This window comes from Triticum urartu, chromosome 2, assembly GCF_003073215.2.
Source record: "Triticum urartu cultivar G1812 chromosome 2, Tu2.1, whole genome shotgun sequence".
Taxonomy (NCBI): domain Eukaryota; kingdom Viridiplantae; phylum Streptophyta; class Magnoliopsida; order Poales; family Poaceae; genus Triticum; species Triticum urartu.
The window spans coordinates 536,750,310-536,777,980 of NC_053023.1; the positions used below are offsets into that span (position 1 = coordinate 536,750,310).

Consider the following 27,671-nt stretch of genomic DNA (forward strand, 5'->3'; position numbering starts at 1 on the left):
TGTGGGAGCCAACATGGGTATCCAGATCCCGCTGTTGGTTATTGACCGGAGAGCAATCTCGGTCATGTCTACATGTCTCCCGAACTCGTAGGGTCTACACACTTAAGGTTCGGTGACGCTAGGGTTGTAGGGATATGTATATGCAGTAACCAGAATGTTGTTCGGAGTCCCGGATGAGATCTCGGACGTCACGAGGAGTTCCGGAATGATCCGGAGGTAAAGATTTATATATGGGAAGTCCTGTTTCGGGCATCGGGACAAGTTTTGGGGTCATCGGTATTGTACCGGGACCACCGGAAGGGTCCCGGGGGTCCACCAGGTGGGGCCACCTGTCCCGGGGGGGCACATGGGCTGTATGGGGTGCGCCTTGGCCTACATGGGCCAAGGGCACCAGCCCCAAGAGGCCCATGCGCCTAGGGTTTCAAGAGGGAAGAGTCCCAATGGGGGAAGGCACCCCTAGGTGCCTTGGGGGGGAGGGAAACCTCCCTTGGCCGCCGCCCCCCCTAGGAGATTGGATCTCCTAGGGCCGGCGCTCCCCCCCCCCTTGGCCCTCCTATATATAGTGGGGGAAGGAGGGCTTTTCATCCACGCCTTTGGTTGCCTCCTTCTCCCTCTCCAACACCCCTCCTCCTCCATAACGCTTGGCGAAGCCCTGACGGAGTACTGCAGCTCCATCACCACCACGCCGTCGTGCTGCTGCTGGAGCCATCTTCCTCAACCTCTCCTTCCCTCTTGCTGGATCAAGAAGAAGGAGACGTACGTGTGTTGAACACGGAGGTGCCGTCCGTTCGGCGCTAGGATCTCCGGTGATTTGGATCACGTCGAGTACGTCTTCCTCATCCCCGTTCTTTGAACGCTTACGCGCGTGATCTACAAAGGTATATAGATGCAATCTGATCACTCATTGCTAGATGAACTCATAGATGGATCTTGGTGAAACCGTAGGAATTTTTTTTGTTTTCTGCAACGTTCCCCAATAGTAGGTAGGTCCATGGGATGACCTTTGGGATGCTTTGCATCATAACCTCAACCTCGGCCTTCTTCCTCTTGATCGTCGTCCTCCTTTCCGCGGTCTCCCTCCCTCTGTCGTTTCTTTGGCCATGGAGTTCTTACTTTCTTCTGTCATCTCCTTCCTTGTTGCCATGATGTTGTCCAATGATTCTTTCACGTTATTGTCTCCTCCCTACTTCTTCTTCTCTTTGTCGTTCTTTCTTCCATTGAGCCTCTTCTTAGGAGCAATCGAGTAAGGGTCGGGCCGTCTTTTTCCATCCTCTCTACTTGATGCATCATCATCGGTGTCAACTTGTGTTGCGTCTTAAACTAAGCTCTTGGGCTTCCTCTCAGGCATTCCATTGTACTCGGGGTTCTTCCACTTCTCATCATTTCCAATCTCCGCATAACAATGGTGCAAATTGAATGCATTGCCTTTCTTTATGTGTGTGGTTTCGTGACCCTTAATCAATTCACTAGCAATGTTGAGCTACATACCACAAGTGTGGAATAAGTTGTCCATCAATCTATACAAGATATGAATAAATAACTGACGAATGCAAACAAAAAAAATCACCTTATCATCGACATTTGTACCACTTGGTTCATATGGTCAACTTTTGCCAAACAAGGTTGCCACATTTGACACTCCGACGATGTAGTTTGACATTAATGTCGGAGCGAAACTTGTGATTAATAGATGTCCTTACTGTTGTGTGCCTTTAAGTACTCATACAAACGATTCCAATAAGTTTACATTGGTAGCTCAACACCAATGACCGGATCAAGATCAATTTTCTTCCATGCTTGACACAACATCTTGTCTTCTTTGATAGTGTAGTTTGCACTTATCCCCTTTGGGGTTGCATCAAGAAAGCCCTCCTCTTCCATGTCAAGAAGGTTCCCTTCTTGTGTTTCATATTCTTGAGAGGGAATTTATCGAGAGACAAAATCTTGAGATGCAATACAAGTGTATTACAAAAAAGTTCATCAAATATCCTCAAGCTCCATGATGCGTACACACATATTGCCTCAGTGCACATAAACATGGGTGACTCTGCTCTGTTCTGGACTGATGCTTGGCATATTGGTGGATCTTCTAGACCTTTATGTTGGATACTGCCAAGGTTATTCTCCTTTGTTAACAATGACAAGGTTTCAGTGCATGAATTCCTCGTATCATAGGATATCTTTTTAACGTTTTTCTTGCCATTGTCTCATGAGGCTGCTCAGGAGTTGCAGGTGCTAGAGGATTGGATAATGGCTTTGGACAGGAACACTAACATACCGGATGTCTGGGTCTGGCCGGGAAAATCTGGTGCATTCTCAGCCAAGAGTTTCTACACCTTAATGCACTCACATTTGCCTACAATTCAACCGTGTAAATGGTTGTGGAAAAGCAGATGCACATTGAAGATCAAAGTCTTTGGTTGATTACTTTTCTTTGACAGGCTTAACACCAAGGACCTCCTGATCTGCAGGCACTGGAGACCCCCTTTGGATGATAATCTTTGTGTTATCTGTCAGGAATTCTCATATGATGATAGGCTGCATTTGTTCTTCAACTGCAATTTCAGTCGGAGGGTCTGGAACTATCTTTCTATCGATTGGTCAAGAGGGCCAGAAATGTTGCAATGTATCCAACATGCTAGATCAAGTTTCAGACATACTTTCTTCTTTGAAGTTATGTTGACAGCTGCCTGGAACATTTGGATCCTCAGGAATGGAAGAACTTTTAGAGGGGAGAGAGCTACTTTTGCTGCTTGGAGGTCTAACTTTGTACATGATCTCACACTTCTATCTCATAGGCTTAAGGAGGATAGTAGCATCAAGCTTAAAGCTTGGATAAACTCTTTAGTCTAATTAGTCCAGGTAGGTTGATGTACTCTAGTTCTTTAGTTTTCTAGTCTAGTTTCTTAGCTCTTGTATATATTCCTTATGTACTTTTGTACAGTTATTTCTTTTTAATAAAGGGCTGTGGGGCTTTGCCTCACAGTAAATATTCAAAAAAATTGAAGAAAATACACACATGTTACATTACCATTGTATACACAATGTAAAATGCCATGACAAAGAATAAAAAAGCAGAGAAATGATCTTTTTACCTCCTGATCATTTCACCAAACACGTTGGGGACGCTGGCGGCGGCAGCAGGAGACGTCGGCTCATACTCGTGCGGTAGAGGGAAGGACGGGTAAGAGGCCCTAGGTGGTGCCGAGGGAGCCACTGCCCCATGGAAGGGACCAATGGCGTCGAGGCAACCTTCTTCTTCGTGCAGGCAACATCCATGGTCAATGGACCCCGCAACGGCCTTCTTCAATTGCAGGGGAGCCTTGGCGGCGACTGTGTGGTCCATACGCGCATCCCTATCGACTGCAGTTCATGGTGTCACAAGCCCTTGGTGGCGGACAACCTTCGGCTTGGTGCCACCACATGCGGAAACCACTAGAGGGAGGGCTACAGGTCCGACGGGGAGGCCGCCAGCATCGGGGTCGCATCGAACGTGCCTTCCATGTGAAATCTATGGTCGGCAACGGTCGTGGGTGGAAGGCGATTCGACGGTGGGAAGTTTCAGCGGGCGGTTTGGTTTTGCGGCAGCAACTAGAGGTGACGCTTATCGCAAAAGTTTGAGCATGATGTTAAAAAATTTAGGCACCATATAGATGTAGGGTATCTACTGGAGACGTTTTTCTTGCCCAAAGTGACCCAAATGACAGTTTTTTGGGCATTGTTGCTATTTTTGCTCATCTGTTGGAGATGCTCTAAGATCAAAACATGTCCATGCCTACTTTTTTTAAAAATAAATTTGGAAACTTTATTCATTAGAAATAACCAATACATCATTTGTGAGGATCGTTACAATTTCATTTAAAGATTCATCAAACCTAGCTAGCTCGTGAGCCACTTTATTTGCTTCTCTATTACAATGTTTGAACCTAGTAATAATGAAATCACACACATAATGAAAACAAATCACTGAAGATTGCCGCCCCCGCATCTGTCGACCGTCCTCCATCCTTCATGATCCCAATCACCTCCAGATTATCCGAATTAATAATAAGACGAATACATCCCGGCCACTGCGCCAGTGATAAGCTGAATTTGGGAGCCAAGGCTTCAGCCATCACAAGATATCCGCGCAGTAGTCTATCTTCCCATTCCCCTCAGCGATAAATCTGCCTTTGTCGCATGTAAGGACTACCCCCATTATACCCCTAAGCAAGTCATGGTGAAGCATCAACACATTAAGTTTCACAAAGCCCATTGGAGGGCAAGCCCCCCCCCTTCATAGTGGCCTTTGGAGACGAGGTGGTAACGAAGTTTGCCATAAGGGCTAGTATCCCCACACAGATCTGATACACGTTATGAGCTATCTCATTATGCACCAATTTTCGTATTTCCCATCATAGATACCAGGCTAAGATAGCAATCATTTCACACACATTGTCCTGTAATCCACAATTCTTGGTCTGGTAGAAGAGGTAAACACTCCAACACCACCTCTCTAGCAAGATCAACCTCACGGGCTTTATCAATAATGACATCCATCCCCGGCCTTTTCCAAACCACCTTTGCTTTATTACAGAGAAATAGCATGTGCTTTGTATCTTTTGAACCAGCAGAGTAAGTAGGACAAATGGGCAAAATTTTCATGTCTGTTTGCGAGCGTAACACGACATGAAAGTGTGCCATGTAGCGTAGATAAATATCTTGACCTTTGTCGAACAAGATAATTTCCATACCTTGCTTCAAATAGGGTTAATTGTGGTTCGTCCCATCCCATTGAAATGTCTTTGTTTACTTCCATACCGATTGTCTCATTCCACAAAACAAGCAGTCCGAACCGAAAACATATCATTTTTCGTGTAACTCCAAGCAACGAAATCTGGTTCCGGAGTGCCTTCCATACTAATGTCTGTGCCTACTGGTTTCTCTCCGTCCCCTTGGATTTGTAACCTCTAGCATTTTTACATTTTTTTGTAGTCTCTAGCATTGTTAACTTTGGCGACAACGGTCGTAGCCTCACACGTTAAATGTTACTATGGACGACAGGGGCTCCAAGAGTGGAGGACAAGCCGTGGGCTGGCGTGACAGCTCGTAGATGTTAAAAGCAGGAGCAGGGGGCAATAGAAGAACACTCCCTCGCTAGAGTGCATTCACCGAATAGAAGGCTCTTTGAAACACAGGAAAAGGAGAAAAAAGAATTGATTGAAATGTCATGTATTTTTCAGTTCTACGACAGACAAAACTCATTTGCTTTAACACCAACTCTTAAACCTAATCTACAAAACAACAGAGGGTGTTATTGTCATTTCAGTATATTTCAGCTTCAGCCGTAGCTGCTACAGCATGACTACTAAACGATAGCACCTCATCTCCAACCTTTCAACCGCAGCTAGCAGCGGGAGAAGTTGCAGCCTAAACAAACACACCCCTGACACTAGATTTCTTCATATAGACGTGCAGTGCAGAAATTTGAAGGGTGTTAATGCAAGACACAAAAATATTTTTCCACGAGAATCCTTCAAAACGCATGTAAATTCCTTCATCCCAGATGGCTCCGTACTCCGCAGTACTATTATCTCAGTCAAGACTGGACGGATCAGAATGCTCATACCCTAACAGGGCTCATCTACAAGCAAGATAGATCTGGATCCAGTGTCATTCGTATCCCAAATCGAGATAAATGATTCCAACATCGACGCACGGCAGCCACTGTGGAAATAAGTTACACATTTTGTCTACTTAGCATCTGACATCCGATCGGGGAACCAGAAAGCTCCTATCTGCAGTTGCACCAACGCGAGAACATCCCGAAAGTGGCATATAATACATCTCTGCTATCCTCTCTACATATTACAGTCAAGTTTGACAATCACACTAAATTATCTAAGACATCTTAGGAATGATCTATGAAAACCTTGAAAATCTCCACGTTTGCTTATTACCCGCATACTGGTGTAGCATGTCAGCAAAAAACCAGTTTGTTTCTGATAACTTAAAGATCCTTATTCAGCATGCAATCTAGCATTGCACAACATCATTACTCAGCAGCTATCTCTTCTGGTGCCAATAAAATAGCCGCCAGTTGATGCAAATGTCATGGCGCACCTCTGGCTGGCTTCAGCGCAACATGCCAGCACAACATAGCTGGCATACACCAAAACTGGAAGAATAGCAATAGATGTGACATGTAAGCACCAGATTTGGGGGTTGAAGAGGCGTCGCAGCTTGGCTCAACAGGTTCTTCTCTAGCATTCAATTGGGTATAGCCAACCCCACAATCAGGCCAGAAGGTTCAAAGAAGAATTATGGCTGGGCTGACCATGTCTTGTCCTTCAGGAGGAAACAATACATCATAAGTACATCCAGAATTATCTTAGTTAAATATGTTTTGCTATGTAAACTTTTCAAACATGCCCAAATCAACTATTGTACCAGAAAGTACACTTTTAGGAATTGTTTGAAAATTTCTGTGTAACTCAAAAGATCAGGCAATGTAACTGAATATAATCTTCAGAAGCACTCATCCAAGATGAAAAGCCATGCTGCAGTATATCAAATCTGGACTATATGGCTCGGTAACTCAATTCTCGAAATGAGGAAAACATATAAACAAAGATAGCGTCACATAAATCATACCGAGAAAAATATTCTGAAATTTAGTTTGCCTAACAGCAAAAAATGCATAATGGGCATGTAACCTTGTACGGAAACAAAAACAAGAATAAAAATATTAAGCCATATGTTCCATCAGTTGACTCAAAACTTACGGCCGATACTTAGCTATGGAAGAAATTGACGAACAACTATTTTGTTCAACATGACATTGCCAAAAGCAATAGATGTTAGCCAAAACAGAATATCAATATGTTAAATGCCCTTAATTTAACATATACACCATACACTGGAGATGAATATTTTCTGGTGGTGAACAGCTTCTTGCCAGATGATAATACTCCTTCCGTCCCAAAATTCTTGTCTTAGATTTGTCTAAATACGGATGTATCAAGTCACATTTTAGTATTAGATACATCCGTATTTAGATAAATCTCAGACAAGAATTTTGGGACGGAGGGAGTATATCATCTGGCACCTTCCTACAGATTCACTGTCATACTCTGCATATTTAGTGTCAGAGCAACTTGGGGTTCGGCAACATGTACACAAGCATGAGATTTTCAGTCTGAACTTAAATGCTGCAGCTGTTTCAGGTAGGTACTCACAGACATAACACACAATTACCATTCCCATTCCCACTCCAAACTAAGTCCGAAAACACATAAGGTTATAGGTTCATGAAAATCTACACCTTATTTGCTCTGGTAATTTTGTAATGACAGTGATTTGCGTATCTCTTCTGGTGTTCTGAAGTTTTTTTATTCTACAGGTCCACACAAATCCTTCTATGATAACAGTCCTTCCTCAAAAAGGCACATTTTACCAAAATGAACTCCTGATTATTGGTAACATAATTCTGGCAAACTCATGTATTTGAAGAAATAATTTGGGTCTGTTTGGTTGGATACTAGTGTGGCCAAGCCAAAGTGTGGCTAGCCACACAAGTATGGCAAGCCACACAAGTGTGGCTGTGAAATTGGACGCCAAACTTTGGCAAAAGTTGGCAAAAAAATTGTCTCTATGACAAATGGGCCATATGGGCAATAAAGTGTGGCAAGCCAAAGTGTGGCAAAAACCAAACACATGCCAACTAAACTGTGGCTGCCAAATTTTGGCTTGGCAAACTGTGGCTGGGAACCAAACAGCCCCAAACACTTTTCTTTTTGCCAAGATGCCCAAATCAACTTCAAATGAAAGGATCATAAAAATGTTCAAGAAATACATGCTCCAAGCAAATCACAAAGCTAACTAGAATAATATCCAGCTAAATAGGATACCAGGATCAGGATGAGGTGATATGCCAGCGAACAAGAAAGTTAGCTAAGAAACAACCCAAGATTTACATGTTCGGAACTTCAGGTAATATTTGATAGTTTACTATTAGATACACAAATCAGGAACAATTTAACGTTTTAAGCAATATAAATTCAACTTAAAACTATTATCTCAAATCCATTTTGAAGAGATTGATTTTGCCAACTGGAAGTTGAGTTTAGGATTACTTGAATTATTATAAGTTGGCATTGGGATTGTAGTTACTTGAACAAATGAAGAACGGGAATACCTAGAGTTCACAAACTCAGTTGCCAGCTGTTGTATGGAATTAAAGCATAGTGTTCTCTCATGTTTCTTCTGACCCAAAGTGAAGCCGAATAAATTCCATAGTATAACTTAACTGCATTAGGTGGCATGGGATTCTTCATTATTAGCCTCTATTTATCAGAAAGACAAGTTTTTTTGATACAAGAAAAGCAAATAAAAATGACATCTACTACATGACAAGAAAAAAAATTATCTCCACGAACGATCACCATATGTGTGAAAAGATGTGGGCTAGAGCTATATTACCTTGGAAATGTTTTAGGAAGCGACCTCGTCCTTTCATAACCAACTTTGGAAACATTCTTTGCATCATTATCTGACGCCTGTTCAGCATTGCTGTCACTCTCTATTTCTTCTCGCCTCTGCTTTGCTTGTTGTCTTGATTCAGGCTTCCAGGATGCCTTGGCAAGTGACTTGCCAAGCAAATCAGCAATATTCGTTGCCATTTCCTCAGCTTTCTGCACATGAGGAAAGTTATCTTCCTCAAAATGGTGTGACAGCCACAAATACATCGACAGGACTTGGTGCTTCGTCTCGAGATCCAGCAGTTCAGTGTCATTCCTTGCCGAACCCTTCGGCATTCCCATCGCAATGCTAACACGACGGCTCTGGCTATAATGAGTAGCAAATCTCAGAAGATGGTACATGGCTTTCGGATCCCTTATATTAACTGGCGCGAAACAAAAATTGTAGCGATCCTTGAGGGAGAGACCCTGGACCCTCTCGAGCATATTAGCAACCTTCTTGATACTATCCTGCTGGCACATGAAGTATGTCTTGTCGATGCGGCAATTGTCACGGAACTTATCCAACAAGTCAGTGAAAGTGAGGTTGGGGAACTGACTGGCAAACATTTCCACTTGTTCGAAGCAAGGAAAAAGACCGATTTTTTGTGCCTCCTCAAACGGCTGTTGCAGGCACTGAATTAAATAATCCAAATCATCCAACAAGAAAGTGGTTGTGAGTCCATCTGGATAAACACTTCCCCTCCGACCAGCACGCCCAGCTATCTGCTTTACCTGTGAAGCAGCAACAGGTACCATCTTGTCCCCGTTGTACTTGGACAAGCTATAGAACACAACCCTCCTAATGTTAAGGTTCAGACCCATACCGACCGCATCACTCGCTACAAGAACATCATACTCATTATCCTGTTCGTTGAACAATGTTGCTTGCTGGCGCCTTGTCTCCGGTGGCAAAGCTCCATATATGACGCAACACTTGTGCTTCGTAAACTTCTCAATTGCCAGCTTCACCTCAAATATCTCTCTGCGTGAGAAGGCAACAACGCAATCACCAGAGCGAACATTCTTGAGGTCTCCAAGTAGCGACTTGGCCTCGACAACAAGTGGCTTGAACCGCTCATACTGATGCACCTCCAAATCATCTCCAGTATCTGCGCAGACCTTACGAACAATCTTGAGCACACTAGGGTCACCACAGAGATGTATCTCATCTGCCTTGATCCCAAGAACAGCACGTGACCACGCATAGCCCCTGACAGGGTCAGCCATCATCTGTATCTCATCAACCACGGCGACTTCGTAGAGCTCCTCCGTGGACAGCATCTCAATAGTGCAAGCAACATGGTTGGAGAAGGGAACTTCCTTTATCTCTTGGCCAGTGCGGAGGGTGCAGTAGACACCGAGTGCATTGACCTTGTCGAATACCTCCATGGCGAGGAGCCGGAGCGGGCTGCAGTACACACCGGACTTGGCGGCGCTGAAGCGTGCGAGTGCGTTGTGCGTCTTGCCGCTGTTGGTGGGCCCGCAATGGTACACCACCCGCCGGCGCATGGCGCGGGCGAAGGGGTACCAGGTGTGCGGCGCCGTGAGGTCGGCCGCAGCCATGACGGACTTGTTCTGCCTCAACTGATCCGCATGGTAGTTGAGGCAGTACTCGGCGAAGGCCGGGAGGAGGAGGGCGTGCGCGCCCTCGCCCGGGAGAGAAAGGAGCCGCTCGGCGGATTCTTGGGAGAGGCGCGCAGGGATGAAGTGGCGGAAGTGCCGAGCATACGTGGGAAACTCTGAGGAGGGGATGTAGAGCGCGAGGGCCTGGTCGGCAATGGCGGGATCCTTGGCGAAGCGGCGGGTGAGGGCCACCACGTCGTCCCACGTGGCCTTGGGGAGGCGCGACGAGCCCGTCGCAGGCTCGGCGGTGGAGAGCTCGCGCCACAGTTGCTTCGGGTCCAGCGGAGGCAGCTTCCGATCAGGGTCGTCGGTTGCGTCAGACGAGAGGAAGCGATGTTGGGATGGGGGCCATGGGGATGGAGATTGGGGGGCAGGGCGGTGGAGGTGCGAGAAGGTGGGGAGGAGAAGTCGGCGGTACGGCGATGAGGTGGTGCGGCGGATAAGCGAGGCAGCGATGGCGGCGGCCATGGGTCCGTTTGGGTTACGAGACGGCGGCGGCCGGCGGCATGGGGTGGAAGAGGGGAAGAGGGGAGGCGGCGCGCGACAGACGGGCGGCCCTTGTCGGGATCCTGGGCCAAAGTGGGCTACGAGCGGACGGCGGGGAGATAGGTGGCTCAAACGGACCACGTCGCGGCCTCGCGGGGCGCTGACTGCGTGGAGAATGTGACGATTGTTAACCCTAAAATAATAACTTGCTCGGAAAGAAAACATTTACCCTAAAAACGAATCAACTGATTATAGCAAGACATCTAAAAAGTAAAAAATAAATAAAATCATCTATACTTCTATATCTATACTTCTATACTACTATTAAACAATCAAACAAGAACTTCTTTAAACACACCCCATCAAGCGTACACAAATTCAGTATCACTGCACGATTAGGCTCACTAAAATCAATCTAACGGTTAGCCTTAACCTAAACCATTTTCTGCGTGCACTTAGCAATTTACATTGACTGACCGTACTCCACCGTGGAGGAAAATATGAAACTCCACGCCTGAGCAATTATCTATATCTATACTACTATTAAACAATCAAACAAGAACTTCTTTAAGCACACCCCACAAAACGTACATAAATCCAATATCACCGCACGATTAGGCCCACTAAAATCAATCTAACGGTTAGCCTTAACCTAAATCATTTTTTATGTGCACTTAGCAATTTACATTTACTGATTGTACTCCGCCGTGGAGGAAAATATGAAACTCCACACCTGAGCAATTAGGAAACTAATAATCACGTGTGCATCCTATCTATACTACTATTAAACAATCAAACAAGAACTTCTTTAAGCACACCCCACAAAGCATACACAAATCCAATATCACTGCATGATTAGGCCCACTAAAATCAATCTAACGGTTAGCCTTAACCTAAACCATTTTCTGTGTGCACTTAGCAATTTACATTTACTGACCGTACTCCACCATGGAGGAAAATATAAAACTCCACGCCTGAGCAATTAGGAAACTAATAATCACGTGTGCATCCTATTCTAGGAAACTAAATTAGAGTGCATTCATCCTATTAGGAAACTAATCTCGGACAAATCCATCCTATTAAAAAACTTATCTCGGACGCATCCATCCTATTAGGAAGCTAATCGCGAGCCGCCTGCCGCCATCATGCACGCTAACCACGATGGGGGAAGTGCGAGGAGCTTCGTCTTCCTCCGGGAACACACGTGCTATCGCCATGTCTTCTGCCTGGAGGCAAGCCGCTCTTCTGCCGCTACTGCGACGACTCCATACACGTTCAGGGCATGCTCTCCGGCAACCATCGGCATCCGCGTTGACTTCAGCTCCGCTCGCAGCACCCACGTCGACAAAGTGTCTGTTCAGTGGGTGCACGTGCATTACATATTATAAGAATCGCGGGGCTTCAAGCAATCTAGAATTATAGATTTGGGATTATTACTGAAAATGTGTAATTATATATGGCACGTACATAAAAATGCAACAATCTTGTCTTACAAAGTAGAATCAAGAGGGATACTAAAGAAGTCAAAATGCAGAGTCTATTTCCCATAATTACTTCTCATGTTCATGTCGGCTTCCTTGGGCTTTACTTCGTACCACCATATGCATTAAACTGGACCGTATCAAGAGGTAACGCCATCCCCTTGATTAGAATTGCCTTATTTGTGCTATTTGATCAGTGTGTGTTTTACGTATGACGTTGCTTTACCTGGAATTAAGGTGGGTTGTACCTGCCTAGGCACTATCTCCAGGGATAGATTGGAAATCATAATATATGATTCATTCTTAGAGAAAACTTTACACGCGTCACTTTAACATAATTGCATAGCAATCCAGTAAATTATGTAAGATTCAGTAGGAGGCAAGATATTGAAGATGTACTACTATTTCAGTTACATGATTCTATACATCTAAAACGGGTCACATGACTCCGTAACTGTTGTTAGAGAATATGTCTCGCTGTTCTGTAAAGTTATACAATCTCTACTGCGTTCCAATAAAGAGAATTTTACCATACAGAAGGATCCAATGAAGAAACTAATCCGGCTGAGTTCCAATAAATAGATCCTTCAAATGATCTGTCCTAATACAGCTGCCGTATATTGGTACAGAGAAATCATATAAATTGTACTCAGTCGGATTTATTTTGTTTCATGACAGAGAAACCAAATACCTTTCGCTATTTTGGCATATATATTTATTCTTATATACTTGTACAGTTTCGAATGATCCAACATATCTGCAATCATCAAACTTGAAGACATGTTGTTTAAGGCCTTATTTGCACCGCCTCTCTTTCTTTGTCTGCGCACCTCTTTCCTCCAATAATAATAATGAACAACTTTTTTCGGATCAGGTATTACACTGTTACAAATGTATGCTGAAGCTACTCCTTACGACAAGGAAAAAGAGGATGAATGCTTTCTATCTTCATCAGTTTTGTAGCATGTTCCAAATTATTGGCTCTTTCTTATTTGAGGATTCATCATTTTTTTTGTAATTTAGAAGCTGACCTGAAAGCTTGATAAGGTTAAGCTTGACAAATACTCTAGAATACTTTTCCTTCGATCTTTATTTTTCTTCATAACTCATTTCAGTTTCTATACGTACAAAGCGTCTTACATCATTGTAAGTTAGTATGGTTGCCAACGCATAAACACATACAAAACCAGATAAATATTTTCTATCATGATAATTATTGGATTTCTTTTAGCCTTTTTACATTTCAATTAGTTCTTGTAAATCATCTTTATTTCATATAGAAGTCATTGTAGTCACATATCATCTTCTATTTCCTATTATCCATAGTAGGTAGCTATATACTTTTGGCAGTCCACACAACCAAAAAATATATATAATTTGATCCAAATTAATACAAATATATATTTTGCTATGCAGATTAGTAGAATAAAATAAGATTCGAGAATTAAGCATCTTGAACAATATGATTGCACCGTAAGGCAGTTTATACTTTTTTTTTCCTGGCTACACTTGAAGAGAAGACTATACTACATGCCTATATTACTGCATTAATAAATAATTGCTGATTTTATTTAAATGAGAATATTTTCCTGCTATTACTCTATGCAGCAACATAACCACTATTTTGTCTTGCTTTTGAAAATACAATTTGAGCGACATCAAACATTATGTATCCATTTGATTTATATTTTTAAAAACATTTATTTTTTTTATATTATGTGAATTCACCTGTTTTACGTTTGAGACGTGTGTTGCACGTGCATGCTTACTAGTGATATCTAAGAGTAAAACTATTTTGGGTACCAAACCTGAAAAAACTGTAAAAGGGCAAAATGTAACTTTTACTAGAGATACTTCACGCGTTGCCACAAGGCTAGAGATTTGATTTCAAAGTTCAAACACAATATAAATTCAACCCACGTCGCGGGGCGCTGACTGCGCGGAGAATGTGATGATTGATTTACCCTAAAAATAACTTGCTCAAAACTAAAGCATCTACCGGTCTACCCTGAAAAAACAAATCTACTAATTATAGCAAGACATCTAAAAATTTCAAAAATGAATAAATCGTGATATCTAAAAGTAAAACAGTTTTAGATACCAAACCTGAAAATAGTAAAAGGGCAAAATATCACTTTTATTCCTGGTTTCCTTATTTGGCATTATTTTTTAGAAATAAAAATTATTCATTTTTGGATTCATTAAAAATGTAATTTTTTGCAAACATTTTTTTTATGATAAACATTTAAGTTACGCATTACTCCCTCTGTCCGGGTTTATTAGGCCTCTCAGCCACAATAGTACGTCCCAATTTATAAGGCCCTTCTAATTAATTTTCTTGGAATCAAACTCATTCAGTTCCAGAGGACCGAGAGAAATTAACTACTCCCTCCGTTCCCAAATACTTGTCTTTCTAGGCATTTTAAATGGACACAACATACGGATGCATGTAGACATATTTTAGACTATAGATTCACTCATTTTGCTCCGTATGTAATCATTTGTTGAAATCTTTAGAAAAACAAATATTTGGGAACGGAGGGAGTAGCACATTGCATGCAGCGACCTAAACAGACGCATGCGCTTCTCCTAGTCTTCAGATTGGCCATGCTAGCGACCATGAATCAGCATGCGCGTGAACTCTGGGCTGCTGGCTGGATTACTTAGAGTGTGCATTAAATTACATGGCTATCGAAACGTACGTCACAATTAAACACTGGGAATTTTCACCTTAATCAAGGCCAGTTACTAGGTTTCCTGGTCCTGTCGATCTTGTCTTCGGGCCTAATAAACCCGGACGGAGGGAGTAAGTGTCAAAATCACACGGTGAGACTTGAATCCAAGGCGGTGCCGCTGCAAATCCACTTCCTCAACTATATTTTGTTTTCTTGTTATGGTTCAAAGGCTTTTAAGTTTATTCTTAAAAATTATGGTGTGTGTGTGTGTTATTATTGTATACTTTTTTTGTACAATTTCTTTTGACAATTTTATCAGGCCATAGTTGGGGGGATATGTTTAACGATTCACTTAAAGAACACAATGTGAGTAAAAAAAGAATCTTGGATCATGACAAGCAGAGTGAAATTTCCTCACAAACACCGTTACAAGTAATCTAGTGATGTATGAAATGAATTTAAGAGTTCATTTCAGCATGAACCATGTACCTATGACACGGTGACACTTAAATCATATTTAGCTTCTGTAAAACTTTGAACCACATTATAGACCATCAATTTCACTTTGAATCATGTTTTCAGTAGATTGACATGGTCCTGCTATATTGGTTCCACTTGTTTGTCAAAATGGCATGAAGCTCACACTTATATATAATTGCTCGCCACATCATGTCTTTCTCTGGCGCATATTCAATGTAATGTAGGTCTAGCCTGACCACACTATGTTTGTCTTTTTATGGCAATAATGAACATGGGGTGATGTACGCACGAAGAATTTAGAGGGATACACACGAGATGAAGATATGCCTAGGCCCATGCCCTCTGAGGGAGGTAATACTCTACTTACCTTTGTGACTTGCATTGATGGTTGCCTCGTATAAAGTTAGGGTTTTGTGCAAGCATGTTTGGTTTTACAATGATATTGGACCTAAGCTGGCTATGAAAATATAACGATCATATGTCATAGCCCGTATTATATAGGTGGACAAGGCTAGGGTTACAAGGAATCCGAGTCGGTATAGACTACCTGGTGCTCCTCAAATGCGACTGAACCTAACACATATGGTGACATACTTGTCTTGTATTCGTTGATGATGTGTATCCGCGTAGTGGACGGATTCGAGTCATCGGTTAATGTTCGCAAACCCTGGCCCTTCTAGTCAGGGCACGTGGAAGTAAGAAGCAAGGGTGGTATGAGGTGAGATATGATGCTGTTATGCTGGATTAAGAAACATCAATCATTCCATTGTTAGAGACATATAAGTAAATACATGCCCTATATGGTCAAACATGAGTGAGTGAGAATCAAGGCATGATAGAACAAAGCGAAGGGCGGCAGCGGCGAGAGCGCCAAAACAAATGACAAAAAGAAAAAAAAAGAATGTGCTTCAAATTGTAACCTTATTTCGGGGGAATCCAAAGTGTAACTATCTCGCAAGTATAAATATGGAAGTATGGAACCGAGAAAAATTTAGAATTCCCGTTGTCATTGACAAGGTCAAGCCGACTCTGGTAGGAAAGTGACGACATCGGCGCGTCAGGGGCTTGTTCTGACGACAATAGTGGTCGCTTGGTGATCTCGAAATCTTGATGTAATTTTTATTATGTTTAAGATGCTTTGTGCTTCCGGTGAAGTTTATAACAGATTTGATCCTTTTCGTAAGAAATAAAGAGAGATAAACTTAGAATTTAGCTGACCTTGTGTGATGCCTCCAGATATGCAATAACAACATACGCCGTGGACTTGAATGTGAAACGTCGTCCTTTCTCCAACCGCAAATTCCCCACATATCACCATGGTCTGAACTCTACCACGCCACACGCTTGGCCCGGACTACAGACTCCCCCCATTTATCGGATGCACTGCCTCGCCTGCGCCGCGCCCGCTGCAGCGGCCGCAGCTCGTGCTCCTGGAAGGCGCTTCGGCCGCCGGAGAGTGGTTGTCGACTGCATCGCCTCCGCAGACCGCAACGTGGAAGGAACGCCTCCGAGGTGAGCGCACCTCTCGCTGCATTTCTGCAAATTTTCGGACTACGCTGTTGTCAAGAGCACAATCATGCAGTCAGATTAGATAATTCCATCCATATTCCGTATCATAACTCAGAGTTTTTTTCCCGGAAAATTATCACTGTCTGTAGCTTCTAACAAACAGTATACTTGAGCTGAACTTCTAATAAACAACGCAACTGCTAATATGTGTGTGAATTTTCGTCCAGGTTAAGGGAAACATGTGAACTTTCTGAAATCTCAAGCAAAACACTGCTGTTTGCGTCAAAGAGGAAGATTCTTGCATTTTCGGCCTTTTGCCTTTGCTTACATTCTTCAAGGTACTTATCAGGTTCGGACTAGGTGACATGGTAATTAGGTGTTAATAGAAATTAATCCCATGTCTTTTCATGTACCGGATTATTTTACTCCTGTAACAGTGTCGGTTTATTGTGTCTGTGAACTTTCTATAACTTGGTATGTTCTTATTATTATCACAGCACTTGCTTTGGGCGATCCAACCGTCAAAATTGAGGATGTTACTCCAAAGATATTTCCATCTGGTCCATTGTTTCCAACCGAGGTCGCTACTCAGTACTCTGTTGAATCAACCTTACCCTATTTACTTGTTCTCACAACATATTTACATTTCTTTGAATTTTGCTGCCTGTGCAACAGAAACGGATCGCAGAGCTTTTTGAAACAAATACTTACTCAGTGGTCAACATTTTTGATGCGACACTGCGCCCCCAGCTCAATGTAACAGGGGTTGTTGAGGTAAACTGCACGCATGCTTGAATATTGTAAGTTTAGACCAAGGGTGTCTGGGTATGCTCCTAGAAACACTAGAAGGCTAATAATTGCTGATTTATTCTTGGATATCTTTTGCTTATGTACTTTCTAGATGACACAAAATTTCAAAAGATGTGAGAAGCTCTTGTTTGAAAGAAAGTTTTTAACATTCATTGTAGATCCCAGAAGGAAATGGTTCTGGAGTTGTTTGGGATGAGTCTGGTCATATTGTTACAAATTATCATGGTATGTCAATCACATGGTTATATATGTCTACCATATATGAACAACACAACCTACTCCTCTCATGCCTACTTTACAGTGCAACTCTTTTCCCTTGTACACAGTACACTGAATTTACTTTTGATATATGCATGTGTTCACGATGTTGGTATGATTATAGTGGTTGGCAATGCTCTTTCGAAAAATCCAAAGCTTGGTGAAGTTGTCGCACGTGTCAACATTCTTGCTGCCGAAGGGTAAGTTCTTATATAACTGCACTTGGTAGTATAATTTTCCATGAAATTTGTTGGGGCATTACTATTCCTTGTATATGCGTGCCAATTAACAGTAAATACTCTCCTATATCTGCTTGAAAGGATACAGAAAAATTTCGAAGGAATATTGATTGGTGCAGACCGCGCTAAAGATCTTGCTGTCCTTAAGGTAAAAGTTTCTTCTGACTAACTGTTCTGAACAAGGGTATGGTTTAACTAAAAATGCTGATGCTCTTATATAGAGAACTACTCCCTCCGTATTCTGAAATTAACTATTTAATGAAATTTATTTATACTCATGCCACATAAAGCTAAAAAAGAGAGCGAACAAACTTCAAAATGGGAGTGACTGGGGTTGGTCAGTAGAGACTTAAATCACTTAATGATTTATACTTTCACCATGACTCCTTGTCAATTAGTTTTGTTTTCTGTTCCTCGATTTCCTGTTGCCCGTTGGATGCTAAATAGATAGCATGCAACTAGTTTATCTTGTTTCTTTAGTTATGAGTGACATGACGTGATTCCAGTGAAATGGATATAAAAATGAGAGTTGACTTATGAGACCAAAGGATTGCGGAGTCATATTGGAGATTGAGATTACACGCCGTTCTGTATGTCTTGTCGTTTCATCTATATTGGGAATGTCACCATGGTATTTTAGAGCGCCAAGATGATTATGTTAACCTGCTAACATTGTGCTCACCCTATCCCCATCTGGTTCATGGACATGCATTGCAAGGGCTAGAATGTTTAATCTTGTTAGTACAAAAGAAGGCAGTCACAAACCAGTTCTGGAGCATGTCCAGTGCCAGTTTATTGATACGAGTTCATCTTTAGTTAATCATAGTTATGTATGTTGCTTAAATTGTTTCTATAGTTCGCTTCATAAAACATCCCACTGAGCATTTTCTCTTTGTGAATCTCATATATTGGCATGTACATATGTGATAGGTGGACGCCCCTTCAGATATCTTGAAGCCAATTATTGTGGGGCAGTCCTCAGCTCTAAAAGTTGGTCAGCAATGCTTAGCAATTGGAAATCCTTTTGGTTTTGACCATACTCTGACTGTTGGTGTTATCAGTGGTTTAAATCGAGATATATTTAGTCAAGCTGGAGTGACAATTGGAGGTGGGATTCAAACAGATGCAGCTATTAACCCTGGGAACAGGTCTGTGGAGATGGTATAATCACCAAATTTCGTATAATCAGGAGCAATTCATAGCAAATTTTGCATTTCAAATTCCAGAACTTTTTTGAACTGAAAATTTCAGGGGAGGCCTGGACATTTCTGATTTCAGAACTTGTGTAGAAAGTAGAAACTACTGCTAGTGATACTGCTTTGAGGATTGGCAAATCTTTATATTTCATCATCTGTCACTTACAGTTAGACATTCCTAGGCATACGTGTTACTGGTTTCACCTAACTTGACAATTATGGTGTTTATATTCTTATTCAATACCACATTACTAAACAAAAAATTGCAAAACATGAAAGGTCTATATTGGTACACAGACAAAACTAGTATTAAATGTTGTTCTTTTGTAAGTGATCAGTATCAGAGTTCATAAGACGGGACACATAAACTTGGAGTTAAATTCCTGCTATGGTAGTTGGCATACTGATCATATAGCATAATAGTCTGGAACTTAGCACATATCATCCAGAATGTTTTACAAAGGATTTTACTAACCATATAGCCTGATGAATCTCGATGCAGTGGTGGTCCTTTGCTAGATTCGAAAGGGCACATGATTGGTATCAACACAGCAATTTTTACACAGACAGGTTAGGTTACTTCCATTTTGATATCTACTATTCAAAAGTGCATTGTGAGATCACGATTGGGTCTATCAATCCATAAACTAGTTGTAATTTGATTTTGTTTGAGACGTTTGCAGATTTTTCTGCTTTCTATAGCTGAGCTATATCTCGGTCACTATGCCTGTTACCATTTAAAAGAGTATATCTAAATCTAAAATTAGTAAAATCACAATCACTGTCAACTATCATGATCTTAAGTTCTTAACTGGTGTTTATCTCACCTACTTGCTGTATTCAGTGTCATTTTATAAGTTACTCTGCTCATTGTACTGACTGTTACCGGTGATGGCATGTTTTGGATGACTTTTGTTTGTGATGAGGTGATCAGTGGGCAATATCATGACTAGAATTCATTTTTATTTTGTTTTCACATAGCATTCTGTTAGGAGCTAGGGTTCGGGCTCCTCTAGGTCGTAGGTGGTAGGGAAAGGAGGGAGCGGGGCGTGGGCTAGAACGCGGCGGCCGGCGGCGAGGCGCCGTCCTTGCGGCTGGGTGGCGGCGGCGCAGGAGAGGGAGAGGCTAGGGTTTAGGGTTCCGGCTCCTCTGGGAGCCGGGCAATAGAATAGTCTTATTGCTTAATCCTCAAAATAGTCTTACAACTTGTATATATAATCATAATCTGAAAATAAACTAAGATAACTTGGGCCTTAAGCCTGCCCGGTGGGGCCCCCGCGGCCATAGACCTGGCCGGTCATAACATCTCTCCCCGCCTGCGCAAACAGCTCGTCCTCAAGCTGAAAGTCGGGGTAGTGCTGGCGGAACTCCTCGCGTTGCTCCCAAGTAGCGTCCTCCTCTGGTAGTCCAGCCCACCGAATCAACACGTACCAGGAGCCCTCGCGCAGCTGAGCCTTCAGCGCCTTCTCCGGTGCAGGAAGGAGACGCCCGTCCGCGAGTCGGCGGAAGCGCCGGTGGTGCCGCGGGTGGATCGCCGCGAAAGGCTTGAGCAGCCCGACATGGAAGACATCATGGATCCGGGCACCTGCCGGAAGCTGAAGACGGTACTCCACTTTGCCAATGCGTTCCAGGATAGCAAAGGGACCGGCATAGCGAGGACCGAGCTTCTTCCTCGCGGGGGTCCAATGACTGCGTTAGAGCGATGAAGTAGACGCAACCAGACCCAATCACCCACCGCGAACTCCGCCTCGCGATGGTGGCCATCATAGTATCGTTTGGCCAACTGCTGGGCCTGGAGGAGTTGTTGCTGGACCTCCACGAGCATCTCATCACGGCTCCTCAAAAGAGCCCCGGCTGCCTCGGTCCCACGCCGAGGCTGGATCAACCGGCAGAATCGGCGGGGCGGCCGGCCATACACCACCTCAAAGGGCGTAGCACGGAGGGCGGAGTGGTAAGAGGTGTTGTAGCAGTACTCCGCCCACGAGAGCCAGTCCACCCATGCGCGAGGGCGATCACCTGTAACACAACGCAAATACATGGCAATCACCTTGTTAACGATCTCAGACTGGCCGTCTGTCTGAGGGTGGAAGGCGGTACTCAGGCGGAGCTTCACGCCTTCCAGTTGGAAGAGGTCGCGCCATACATGACCCGTGAACACAGGATCTCGATCACTGACGATCGAAGAAGGGAACCCATGGAGACGGACAATGCCATCGAAGAAGGCCCGTGCGACAGATGCCGCTGAATATGGATGGCCAAGGGCGATGAAATGAGCATACTTGGAGAAGCGGTCGACCACCGTGAGAATGACGGATTTGCCGCCCACCTTGGGAAGGCCCTCGATGAAGTCCATGGAGATGTCCGCCCAAACCTGAGATGGGACCTCCAAGGGCTGAAGCCTACCAGCTGGCCGCAGTGTCTCCGTTTTGTTGCGCTGGCACGTCACACAAGACCGTACCCAGTCGCGGACCAAGGCACGATCAGCGTGGTGGCGTGGCGCGTCGTGGGCCGGAACGAAGACGCGGCGCCCGTGGAGAAGCAGGCCGTCGGCTAGACGCCACGGCTCCTCTAGCTCGCCCGCCGCCAGCTGCTGCTGCAGGAGGAGGGCATCGGCCGCGGCAGCGTTCGCCCGACGAATGTCGGTGTAGAGGGCGAAAGAGGGCCCGGTGATGATGCAGAAGGCAGCCCCTTCCGCCGCACCATCGTCCACATCGGCGTCACGCCGAGACAGGGTCGGCGACGGTGTTGAGGCGACCCGGCCGGTACTCGACGGTGAAATCAAAGCCAAAGAGTTTACTGATCCACTGGTGCTGGGGAACCGTCGAGAGCCTCTGATCCAGCATGAACTTGAGGCTGTAGTGGTCCGTGCGGATCCGGAAGGAACGGCCCCAAAGATAGGGCCGCCAATGGCGTACTGCCTGCACCAACCCAATGAGCTCACGCTCATACGCCGCCAACTTTAAGATGGCGTGCAGGCAAAGGGGCGGCTGAAGAAAGCGAGGGGTCCATCGCCCTGGAGGACCGCACCAAACCCCGCACCGGAAGCGTCGCAGTCGAAGTGAAGGGGAGGTCGAAATCCGGCATCTGCAGTACGGGTCCCCGTCGTGAGGGCCCCCTTGAGGGCCTCGAACGTCTGAAGTGGCCTCCGTATCCCAAGAGAAGGCGTCGCGGCGGAGGAGACGCGTGAGCGGGGCCGCGATAAGGCCAAACTCCCGGATGAACTTCCGGTAGTACCCGGCAAGACCAAGGAAGCCGCGAAGAGCCCGCGGAGACTGCGGAATGGGCCAGGCGGCGACGGCCGCCACCTTGTCGGCGTCCATGGCCACACCCTCGGCCGAGATGACGTGGCCGAGGTAAGCGACCGAAGGTGTCCCGAACGAGCACTTCGAGCGCTTAAGATGAAGATGATGCGCCCGAAGCTCGTTGAAGACGATGGCCACATGCTGGAGGTGCTCTGCCCAAGAGGCGCTGTAGATAAGAATGTCATCAAAGAAAACGAGCACAAACCGACGTAAGTAGGGCCGGAGGACATCGTTCATCAAGGCCTGAAATGTTGCCGGGGCGTTGGCGAGGCCAAAGGGCATCACCAAGAACTCGAAGTGGCCGTGATGGGTCCGGAACGCCGTCTTGGCGATGTCGTCGGGATGCATGCGCACCTGATGATACCCCGACCGGAGGTCCAGTTTGGTGAAGAAGCGCGCACCATGTAGCTCATCCAGGAGTTCATCGACCACCGGAATAGGAAACTTATCCTTAAGTGTGAGAGCATTAAGGGCGCGGTAGTCGATGCAGAAGCGCCAAGTGCCGTCCGACTTACGTACGAGGAGGACCGGCGCCGTAAAGGGTGATGTAGAGATACGGATAATGCCCGCGGCAAGCATGATGGCGCACTGCCGCTCCAACTCATCCTTCTGCAACTGAGGGTACCGGTAGGGCCGTACTGCCACCGGAGCCGAGCCCGACAGGAGATGAATACGGTGGTCGTAGACCCGGGCCGGCGGAAGGCCCTGGGGTTCCGCAAAAAGATCACCGTGCTGCTGCAGGAGGTGATCCAGCAGCGGATGCTCGGCCTCCGTGGTGGCCGCGGCTAGCTGGAGTGGGGGCGACGCCGGGGTGCTGCCAATGCCCTCCCACCGGATGCGGCGGCCGAGGCGCTAGAAAGTCATCGTCAGGACGTCGAAGTCCCAAAGGATGGGACCGAGAGTCCGCAAAAAGTCGACGTCGAGGATGAAGTCGAAGCAGCCCAAGTCGATGCCGGCACATGTGATGGTGAAGTGCTCGTCGCCAATAGTAATGGGAACGTCCCGAGCGAGCCCATGGCATCGGAGGCGGTCGCCATTAGCGACGGTGACCCGCAGCTGCTCCCCCCTCCCCTCCCCGTCGGCTGTAGGGCAAGGCGCCGCATAGTAGCCTCCGGAAGGAAGTTATGTGTAGAGCCCGTGTCTAAGAGAGCCACCAGAGTCTCGCTGTGGATCGTGACCGGAATAAGCATAGTCCGCTCATTGCGGATGCCGGCCAACGCGTGGAGGGAGACGACAAGGGCCGTAGCCGGCGCGGGCGCGGGTGCCTGCGCGACCTCGGCGGCGGCTGGGTCGTCGAGTCCATCGTCGGTGGCAGCGTCCTCGGTCTCGTCGACTGTCTCCAAGTAGAAGAGGCGCGGGCAGACATGGCCCGGGGCATAGGGCGCATCACAGTTAAAGCACAGCCCCAGGCGGCGGCGCTCGAGCTGTTCGGCCTGCGAGAGGCGCCGGAAGGGCCGCGTTGCGGCCGGAGTGGCCGTCGGTGAGGCGGCTGCAGAAGCTGGTGCGGCCGGCGGTGGTCGTGGAGGCACTCGGCTCCCCCGAGGTGGTGCGGGCCATGTTAAGGCCTGGGCGCGCTGCTCGAACGCCCGATCGTAGTACATGGCCGTCTGCAGGTCCCGGGGTCCCTTCATCTCGACGTCCACGCGGATGTGGTCGGGAAGGCCGCCGACGAAGAGCTCAGCCCGCTGTAGTGCTGTCACCCCCGGTGCGTGACACGCCAGAGCCTGGAAGCGGTTGGCGAAATCCTGGACCGTGGAGGTGAAGGGTAGGCGGCCCAGCTCGGACAAGCGGCTGCCGCGCCGTGGTGGACCGAAGCGAAGGAGACACAGCTCGCGGAAACGATCCCAGGGGGGCATGCCGCCCTCGTCCTGCTCGAGGGCGTAGTACCATGTCTGGGCGGCACCCCGGAGGTGGTATGACGCGAGCCAAGTGCGCTCGGACGCGGGTGTGCGCTGCCCCCGGAAGAACTGATCACACTGGTTTAACCAGTTAAGAGGGTCCTCCGAGCCATCATACGTGGCAAAGTCGATCTGGGCAAAGCGAGGTGGTGTCGGGGGCGATGCGCCAGTGCCCACCGGTTCGTCGATGCGAAGGGCCGAGGACGGCGCGCCGAACTGTAGCGTGGGCACCGGCGGTTCGCCGGCCTCCGTGTAGACCGGCGGTGGCGACGTTCCGGTGAGCCAAGCCGGAATCGGAGAGGGCGACGGTGGAAACCGCACCTGCTGGATCGGAAGCCCCCCGGAAGGGCCCTGACTCAGGCTGGCGGTAGGCGGTGGAGACGGCGTGGGGGCCGGCGCAGCCGGCGCGGAGGGGGCCGGGGCAGACCAGACCGGCCACGGGGTTGGGGCTGACGCGGCCGATGCCGCGGGTGCTGGCGCGGGCCAGTGTGGCCAGGCCGGCGCTGGAGCGGCCGGCTGTTGTAGTGCCGGGTAGCCGCCAGCGAGTGCGGCCGGCACCGAGTACCACGGGAGCGTCGGCGGCCCGGAGGGCGCAGGCGGCGGGGGCGGCTGTGGCGGTCCGTATGGGCTGGCCAGGAAGAGCCGGATGCCCTGGACCGCGACGACCAAGTCGTTGAGGACCCCCGCCATGGCCTCCGGGGTGTAGTGGGCCGGTAGAGTTGATGGCGACGGCGGCGTAGTGGTGATGGGAGCCGGCGGCTGGCCGGGTGACGCGCCGGGGATGAGGTCCAGCGACGCGGACGGGAGGACCAGCGATCCCGTGGCGAGGGCCGCTGACGCGGCGGCGGTGGTCACGGGCAGCGACGGCGATGGTGGTGAGGATGACATGGTCAAACCAGAGCTGTCTGATACCAAGGTGTTAGGAGCTAGGGTTCGGGCTCCTCTAGGTCGTAGGTGGTAGGGAAAGGAGGGAGCGGGGCGTGGGCTAGAACGCGGCGGCCGGCGGCGAGGCGCCGTCCTTGCGGCTGGGTGGCGGCGGCGCAGGAGAGGGAGAGGCTAGGGTTTAGGGTTCCGGCTCCTCTGGGAGCCGGACAATAGAATAGTCTTATTGCTTAATCCTCAAAATAGTCTTACAACTTGTATATATAATCATAATCTGAAAATAAACTAAGATAACTTGGGCCTTAAGCCTGCCCAGTGGGCCCCCGGCGGCCATAGACCTGGCCGGTCATAACACATTCATCCAACTTGCTATATGCTGGAGGCTAGGTGTTTTTATTAGTAGCTGTCCTCTCCTTCAGTAGAGGAGGCTATTATTCCCAAAAAGGGCAAATACAACCAATTATTACTAAGGATTTCATCTTTGGACCAGAAGCAAGCAAGAGGTGGAATACCACAAAGAGAAAGTGTACCCCATAAAAAGTTGTTCTTCTAATTGGAATGTATTTTCGCTAGTAATCGACTGATATATCTACTGTTGGTTACATCATCCTAGAGGCCAGGTGTTTTTATTAGCAACTGTTCGAGTAGTAATCAACTGATATATCTACTGTTGGGTACTTATTCTCAAGCCCAATATCCGCCAATGAATTGACTTCATTTTGTTGACTTTGGCAGTGCATATCTCAGATTGAACTACATCCATTTATCCATTTCTACCGGTCTTCTAATTTAGTCTGAGATGCCATTGTTTCTTTAATGTTGCAGGAACGTCCGCCGGTGTTGGTTTTGCTATCCAATCATCAACTATACTCAAAATAGTTCCTCAGTTGATTCAGTCTGGAAAGGTATGCTGCTTTGACATCTTAAAGCCACATCATGAACTTAATATCTTTTCGAAAACCATTCCCTTAGAATCATCCGTCGTCTTATGGTGATGATATGTTTAGAGAAGTATAACATTCATGCAACAAACATCACCCTGAAGTTGAGAGTTATTTATCAGTAATCTTTTCCCTTGTTCCCATGCTCGCCTATACTTGTCTATGTTTCAGTTGTCCAGGCATGATTGTGAATAAATGCATTAAACAATCCCAGATATTTTATACAAAGTTGTTGTACTAGGAGGAAAATGTTTAGCCTTTTTGGTCCTACAAATAGTAGAAAAACATTTTTCAGAGAAATGATTCTCATGCAATGAATTGAAAAAAAAACTTATTTGATCATTTGGTTATTTGTTCGTTGCTGACACTCGTATTTTGTTTCTGTACTTTTTTTAAAGAGTTTCTGTACTTTATCTTGGTCTAAGTTATGCTTACCATTTATTCAAGGTTCGACGTGCTGGGCTGAATGTGGAATTCGCACCAGATCCGATTGCGTATCAGCTTAACGTCCGTGATGGTGCTCTTATACTGAAGGTAAGCCGAACTGTTGCTACCTATCTCTGCTCCGTTGGCCAAACCGAAACAGAAATAACCCCTGACACCATAACTTGTGCTTCACTGCAGGTTCCCCCGGGCAGCGCCGTGGAAAAAGCAGGTCTAGTTCCTACAGGCAGGGGTTTTGCCGGCAATATTATCCTGGGTGACGTCATTGTTGCAGTGGATGGCAAACCGGTGAGTGCTTGCTGATCAAGTTGCATTCATTAGATGTTTAAAGAGTTTATATGATTTAGACAGGCTTATTACCCTTTCGCCCCCTCTCACTCGCATGATCGTTTCTGGAGCAGATTAAGGGCAAATCTGACCTCCTGAGGGTTCTAGACGACTACGGGGTCGGAGACACGGTGACCCTGACGATCAGAAGAGGCACTGAGACAATTCCGATAGCCCTGTCGCTGGAAGACGCAAGCGTTTGATGTACTGTGCCCCTGGAGTTTGTTCCCGTTCCCAGTTGTGCAATGTAACCTGATGGCCTCCTCGTGGATTTTGATCAGTCGGAAGTTTTCCTTGAAACCTTGTGTGTTATTAGTACCAAGATGGTGCCATGTGCTAGTCTGTAACCGAACAAAAACCCACGGAACGGGCAAGCGCATGCGTGGTGGATGAATGAGGAATGTTACCATTTCACACGGAAATGGCGCTCTTTGGGGGCGCGCTTTAAGTTAAACCGGGGGATTTGGGAAAGAGAAAGCGAAAGGGCAATGAAATGTCGCTACCAGCGGCAACAGCGTGACGCTTTGGATCTTTGAACGGGGGCTTTGTGTTTTGGACTGGCCCCACTCAATCCAAGGCGGCAGCAGCGCGGCCAAAGAAGAGTGGAGGGAACATAAAG

The 27,671-nt window shown here is 46.4% G+C and overlaps 2 protein-coding genes across 3 annotated transcripts; one reads left to right on the forward strand and one right to left on the reverse strand.

Moving 5' to 3' along the window:
• Nucleotides 1–5,624: 5,624 nt before the first annotated feature.
• Nucleotides 5,625–10,722, reverse strand: LOC125538575 (ATP-dependent RNA helicase SUV3L, mitochondrial). 2 transcript variants are annotated; one of them, XR_007296445.1, is made up of 3 exons: nucleotides 8,461–10,722; nucleotides 8,177–8,287; nucleotides 5,625–6,327 (listed from the first exon to the last, which is right to left on the reverse strand). XR_007296445.1 is itself a non-coding variant. In XM_048701841.1 (2 exons), the coding sequence occupies exons 1-2, from the start codon at nucleotides 10,590–10,592 to the stop codon at nucleotides 6,276–6,278; spliced, it is 2,184 nt and encodes a 727-aa protein (XP_048557798.1). In that variant the 5' UTR covers nucleotides 10,593–10,721; the 3' UTR covers nucleotides 5,625–6,275. The 2 variants fall into 2 exon arrangements, 1 of the variants encoding a protein (XP_048557798.1); XM_048701841.1 differs by lacking the exon at nucleotides 8,177–8,287 and having other exon boundaries at nucleotides 8,461–10,721.
• A 5,799-nt stretch (nucleotides 10,723–16,521) lies between these two features.
• LOC125538576 (protease Do-like 8, chloroplastic) lies at nucleotides 16,522–27,466 on the forward strand. Its single transcript, XM_048701842.1, has 13 exons — nucleotides 16,522–16,758; nucleotides 16,983–17,104; nucleotides 17,253–17,335; nucleotides 17,431–17,529; nucleotides 17,724–17,790; nucleotides 17,948–18,023; nucleotides 18,144–18,210; nucleotides 18,993–19,210; nucleotides 19,761–19,828; nucleotides 26,166–26,245; nucleotides 26,729–26,815; nucleotides 26,906–27,013; nucleotides 27,127–27,466. Exons 1-13 carry the CDS (start codon nucleotides 16,625–16,627, stop codon nucleotides 27,253–27,255), a joined length of 1,338 nt encoding a protein of 445 aa, XP_048557799.1. The 5' UTR covers nucleotides 16,522–16,624; the 3' UTR covers nucleotides 27,256–27,466.
• The last annotated feature ends 205 nt before the right edge of the window (nucleotides 27,467–27,671 follow it).

What these genes read in the sequence shown, in the direction of transcription:
- LOC125538575 (XM_048701841.1), bottom strand. Translation starts at nt 10,592, where the DNA reads ATGGCCGCCGCCATCGCTGCCTCGCTTATCCGCCGCACCACCTCATCG. An exon ending in CTTCCTAAAACATTTCCAAG is followed by an intron (nt 6,328 to 8,460) that starts GTAATATAGCTC and finishes TTCCTCCTGAAG; the next exon opens with GACAAGACATGGTCAGCCCA.
- LOC125538576 (XM_048701842.1), top strand. Translation starts at nt 16,625, where the DNA reads ATGCACTGCCTCGCCTGCGCCGCGCCCGCTGCAGCGGCCGCAGCTCGT. An exon ending in TATTGTTACAAATTATCATG is followed by an intron (nt 17,791 to 17,947) that starts GTATGTCAATCA and finishes GTATGATTATAG; the next exon opens with TGGTTGGCAATGCTCTTTCG. An exon ending in ATGGTGCTCTTATACTGAAG is followed by an intron (nt 26,816 to 26,905) that starts GTAAGCCGAACT and finishes GCTTCACTGCAG; the next exon opens with GTTCCCCCGGGCAGCGCCGT.